The sequence below is a fragment of the Leuresthes tenuis genome, unplaced genomic scaffold (assembly GCF_036924035.1).
Source record: "Leuresthes tenuis unplaced genomic scaffold, fLeuTen1.0.hap1 SCAF_10, whole genome shotgun sequence".
NCBI classification, from domain to species: domain Eukaryota; kingdom Metazoa; phylum Chordata; class Actinopteri; order Atheriniformes; family Atherinopsidae; genus Leuresthes; species Leuresthes tenuis.
Genome location: NW_027325364.1, coordinates 18,098,896 through 18,104,502, shown reverse-complemented (window position 1 = coordinate 18,104,502; position 5,607 = coordinate 18,098,896). Strand labels below are relative to the sequence as shown.

The window sequence follows — 5,607 nt, the reverse complement described above, 5'->3', positions numbered from 1 at the left end:
TTAAAGTATTAAAAACACCCTCTGCTCTCTTTCTGTAATCCTTCTTATTTTGCCGATCACATAGTTTCTGAAATAAAAGGGGAAGATAAGACATGGTGACGACAAAAAACTTACCCCAGTCTCCAGTTTTTAGGAAGGGGAAATGAGAATTGGGAAGCAGAAGGAGACACAATGATGTGAAGAAAAGACACAAAAGAAGAAGAGTTCATGCAGAACAGAGGAAGTAAAGGGAATTAATCACTGCGGGTTCTATGAAGACAATCATAACAGCTACAACAAACACACAGCTGGGACCTCTTACCCCATGAACTGATAAGTCAGCTCTTCCAGTGGGTGATGTCAGGGTTAGTCAGCCAGTCAGTGCAGATAAAGTCTGTGTCTATGTTTGTTGAAACCCAGAAATGTTTTTGTCATCGTCTAGTGACATGCGTCAGAAACAGTGATTCACGCACTGAAGGTTTTGTTAGTGAAGTAAAACAGTCTGCATCTGTGGATGTTAAACTGAGTCACTAACATGTTCCTGACATGACTTACAGAAAAAAAAAACACACGCACACCTGAACTTGTTTTCTTTACACACACAGCTGTTTACTTTACCAGTTAAATAAAGTGACGGCGGACCTCTTCTATGAGATTTAAGATCAGCTAAAGCTTATTATTCACTGCAGCTACTCCAGCTCACATAGGAGTCAGCAGATTGATCTCTTTCCTTCTTATCAAAGTTTTCTATACTTGAAAACCTAAATGTAATGGAACATAATGAACTTTTAACAAAATGCCCCCCCTTAGCAAAAAGTAGTATACTTGAAGTTAATTTTATTAAGTATGCTTGAGTATAAGTAGAGGAAGTATACTACAGACCATGTAATTGTAGTGTACCATAAAGTTTACTAATTTAATACTTCTTCGGACTAAATTGAAACATTTTAAGTTTACAAAAGTACACAACAAGTACACTCATCTATATACTTCCAGTCCACATTTTAGTTTATTGAAGTATACTTTAAGTATACATTTATGAACTTAGAATTACAAAAACTGAAAAAATACTTTTTTTCTGTCAGTTACTTAGCATATTACTTGTAGCATGCTATTCATATTTATGCATTTGATAGATGCTTTTATCCAAGGCAACTTACACTGGTAGGATAATGGGGGTCTTGCCTAAGGAACCCTGCTGGAGGTAGTACCTCTCATGCATGGGATCTGAACACAGGGTACCCACATGAAAGGTGGAGTCAACAACTTGACTTTATTCTGTTCTTGGATCAAGATAAACTAAGTATTAGTACTTTGTGGCAGAAAGAAGTAAGAAGTATACTAAAGTACAAGTAAAAGCTTTAATATTAAAGAATAAGTATAAGTCTTAGTATTAATGTACTTAGTCTTAGACTTTTTATACTTTTCAGTATAAGCCAAGTATACTTTGCTATACTGTTCTTAAGTATATGAAATATAGAATATAAAAAGTAAACTTCAAGTATACTGCCTCAGTTTTAGCATAAAATAAGTATACTTGTAGTACACTTGGATAAACTAGTTTTTGCTAAGAGCCCACATGCTCAGACCAGATTATGCAAAGGCTTAAAAAGGTAATAGTGCAACTTTAATGTGAGTTTTAAGCCTTCATAATGTATTTTAATAAATTTTTTTAATCTCAACTTCTCTGATCTTCTCTCGTGCTCTTCCCGTTTTCTTCAGAAACAAGAAGCTTCTTCCTCATTATCATCTCTAAAACATTTTTACCATCAACATTTACAGCTATAAGGGGAACAACTTTGTGGACTTTACACCACTTTGTGGTTTTCCCCTCACAAGAAGAATTAATGATAAAGACCCATCCATCCATTTTCTATACCTGCTTAATCCGTCGGTCAGGTTGCGGGGGGGCTGTGACGGTGCTAACCACCACACCACCGTGCAGCCCTGATAAAGACCATTTTTAAAAATAATGTCTGAAAAACAAATCAACAGCCCATCTTGACGTATTTTGTCAGAAATGATAAAATACTCAACCGGGATAAAGAAAATAGAAGCAAATTCTTTGCCCTTTTTTTCATACACAAATGTCAAAACTGTTGATCAATTTCCTTTCACAATAATCAATTGATGAACTACTAGTTTAAAGTCTGTATATGTTTTTCAAAATGCAGTAACCGCATGGTTTTAAGTAACTGGGCTCGTTAAGCTCGTCAGTAAATCAAAACCATAAGCTTTAAGTGTCATTTGAATGCAGTAAAGAGGGCAGAATTATCAAGTGGGTGTGTGGAGTTGATGCTCAGGGCATTTATCAGTGTAGGTCCCCACCTTGTGGACAATCAGCAGAGCAGATTCTGCTAACATTCCCCTGAAGGTGGTAATAATTTGTCAAACTCAAGAAGATACAAGTCTATAGAAGACAGAGAAATCCAACAATGTGATAATATTTCAATAACTTATTTCACTGTGTATCATTTGTTAAATCGGACAAAATGAAATGAGAGATCCAAACTGACCTTTGAACACTTTTGACTTTTTTTACTTATTTTTCACACACTGTACAAGTTTACCACAGAAAGATGGGTGAGTCGTGTCTTCAATGCTAATATTTCAACAAACCAATTTGGATTCGTTGAATTAGTCACACTGGAAATAAACATAACCAAAAGTGAACCGACTGCTCGACAGCTGACGTGTTCATGTGGCCACGGGTCGTCTGGAGTTGAAGACTTTATACCCATTTTGCGTCGAGGATCGAGCGTATTTGGTCAGCAGGGCTCCGGTGGTCTGTTTCTCTCCACACAGGTCACTGGACAAGAAGAAGAGAAAGGAACCAGATCAGAAATCAAATCTTCTTTCATTATATTTGCCAAACAGAAAACACTCACTGTATGTATGGTGTGATGTCCTCTTCTGTCCATTTCTCTCTGAGTGTGAAGAGGTGGTTGAAGCGCGCCGCCGTGTCCTCTGGGAGATCCTCCACTTGGAGCAGACTGATGGTTTGTGGGCGGGAGGTCCGGTCCACCAGTGCGACTCCCTGAAAGATTTACAAAGCCACAGGGAAGCTGGAACATGGCAAACAATAACTCAAATACAAGGATATGCAGGCTGACGTGAGACAAGGATAAACATTTTTAAAAGGGAATTAAAGGTGTACATCTTTAATTAAAAATCATATCTCTTGCACCCAGAATTCTGTATATAATGAAGACAATCACCTTCAGCTGCTCCAGACTCGTACTCATGCCCTCTGGGACGCTCTGCTGCCAGACCTCCTGAAACTCCCTCAGGTTGAACTTGACAGCATTATGCAGCAGCATCAGTGCCGTGCCCCGACACACTCTGTCCTCATATAATGCATAATACACCTCGTCTGTGCAGAGGGAGGAGGATACATATATTTCAATACTGACAAAGAGTGAGATTTCACCACCAGTTTACCAGTTAAATGTTATTGCATCTTTGCAGACTGTTCTCCTTCACCGTTTTCAGAGTAGCGTTTCCCGTAGCAGTTCAAACAGTGCTCGATCATCTCCCTGCGAATGAGCAAGACAATTTTGGCTGAGTCTCTACTCATTTTCCAAAAAAACGAGCAGCCTTAAAGCCGACGCTCTGACAGTCACTGACACCTCTTTGGTTATGTAATCTTGAGCTTTCTTTCCCAAAGTTAAACACAACCTAAAACACCTCTGCTTCAGAGAAGAGTTTCTGCCCTAACCTGAGCAGAAGGATCTCACTTATTAACTTACCTAGGTTCCAGTGGGGCCAGCTCCTCCAGACTGGTTTGAAGGGGGACCTTGTTGAGGGACCACGACTCAGAATCCACTAGCTGGGTCACATGACCGAGCAGCTTCATCTCATAGTCAAAGTCCAGCACACGCCAGTAGCCTGGAAAAAAACCCAGAAAGACACCCTCTAAATATCAGCTCTATCTAGTATCTCTAGGTATCTCTATCTAGGTAGAGTAAAATAAACTTCAGCACGTGCACATGCAGGAATAACAACGATAACATTTACCATCTATCTGACAGGCATGGATGGTCTCCAAGTGGGACTTTATCTCTTCTTCACTGGCCTGAATCCTTTCCAACAGATCCTGCAGTGTGTACTGCCAACAGAGCAAACAGATCACTAACAGATACAATAGCCTAGCAGATATATCCTTCGTAAGCATGTTTTAGCATGCAAAGTTATTCAAAGCTAAGTCATTTTAAATGCTACAAGACAAGCTAAGAAATAGAAGGTTATCCCCACGGCCCTTTTTAGAGTAAAGGCTTAAATTGAAGCGCTCACAGTGGGATAGACCCGGGATTACACAGTGAGATGTATTCACCCTGTTCTCTGTATTTTCCTCTTGCCCTGCTAAAGCAGGTCCTTCATAAGGATTCTCCATTAAAAGCTTCTTCAGCTTCTTCAGCTTCGGACGCTGTCTCCTCAGCTCCCAGTAGCTGTTACAGAACCCCCAGATCTACAACAGAGGCAGGACATCAAACATCAACTCTAATCATTTGTGCCATAGTGTGTGTATGTGGAAGCAGCTCATCAGTCACAAGAAGACAACTGTGTGTTTGATTTTCAGACCTGAGCGTGCACTACATGAGAGCTGTCCTGGCTGTTGCTTAGTTGGTCTGGTGTTCTGCATTCTGGTAGAAACAGCAGAAGGTTGGATGTGTCGGCTATTTTTAGATCATAGGTCTTGTCTTCACTACAAAGTACTGCATGCTCATCTTTATCCCCTCGAATGATGAGGCTGGTGACAAGGAAAAATAAGTACAAGTTTATCACTTACGGTACACAAACATCCCTCCTGCTGCTCAGGTGTCATGTGTTGTTGCGCTGCTCTCAGCGATAATAATCATCACCTTAAACACTTTCAGAATTAGAAAGAAAATATATATATTTTTTGGTACTAGGCTTAAATTAGCCTTCTGAAATGATTAAGACTAATTCCTCATCATTGGCATAAACTGGCAACAACTTTGAAAGTTTATTTAGGCACTTAAAATGCTGAATATCCACTTGTTAGACCCACTGAAATTATGGAAATTTTGAATTTAGTTGACACTAAACATAAAATCACAAAAAAACAAAACAATTAAACCTTGTGTGGAGAACAGAATATACATGTCCCGTTAGGCGTTTTTAATTCACATTATCAACACTTTACCTTTGGCCAGCTTCGATGTGTTTGCACAGCGTGTCATCCAGCTCCATCAGGCAGTAGTCTGCAGAAGAAACATTTTCCCCGAATGTCAGACAGTGGATTGTTGTGTGTAAATCTTCCTCTTTCAGCTTGGCGATCTGGAGCGTGGCCTGCACCTCCTCTAACGTTCTCATCTTCGCTTAATAGGTTGGAGAACAAACGTCCAAACTCCTACAGACGAGACCCCTTCTATTGTACAACAAATCGACAGTAATGTTACTCTGTTGATGTCTCCTGATTGTCAAATTTCCCCGCTCTCTCTGTCGCGGAACGGAAGTGAGGTAACTACGTTTAGATGCGACGTAAAAATAACTCCCGAAAATTTTATTTGGATTTTTGAGTTTAAAAAAAAAAAATAATGATGATTATACGATCCGTTTAAAGGTTGTATTATATACACAGATAGTGGAATTATTACTTTGCAC

At 39.5% G+C, this 5,607-nt stretch overlaps 1 protein-coding gene across 2 annotated transcripts in view; it reads right to left on the bottom strand.

Moving 5' to 3' along the window:
* Nucleotides 1-5,454, bottom strand: part of dscc1 (DNA replication and sister chromatid cohesion 1) — a 116,761-nt gene extending 111,307 nt beyond the window's left edge. The window contains exons 1-9 of one of the 2 annotated variants that reach the window (XM_072394619.1): nt 5,147-5,454; nt 4,561-4,729; nt 4,313-4,447; nt 3,997-4,087; nt 3,729-3,867; nt 3,463-3,515; nt 3,198-3,352; nt 2,868-3,016; nt 2,638-2,788 (exon numbers count right to left, since the gene is read on the bottom strand). In XM_072394619.1, the coding sequence (XP_072250720.1) occupies nt 2,677-2,788; nt 2,868-3,016; nt 3,198-3,352; nt 3,463-3,515; nt 3,729-3,867; nt 3,997-4,087; nt 4,313-4,447; nt 4,561-4,729; nt 5,147-5,316 (1,173 nt within the window). In that variant the 5' untranslated portion in view covers nt 5,317-5,454 and the 3' untranslated portion in view covers nt 2,638-2,676. Of the gene's footprint in view, nt 1-2,513; nt 2,789-2,867; nt 3,017-3,197; nt 3,353-3,462; nt 3,516-3,728; nt 3,868-3,996; nt 4,088-4,312; nt 4,448-4,560; nt 4,730-5,146 lie in introns of those variants that run through there. The other variant, XM_072394618.1, reaches the window with a different exon arrangement.
* Between the last annotated feature and the right edge of the window lie 153 nt (nt 5,455-5,607).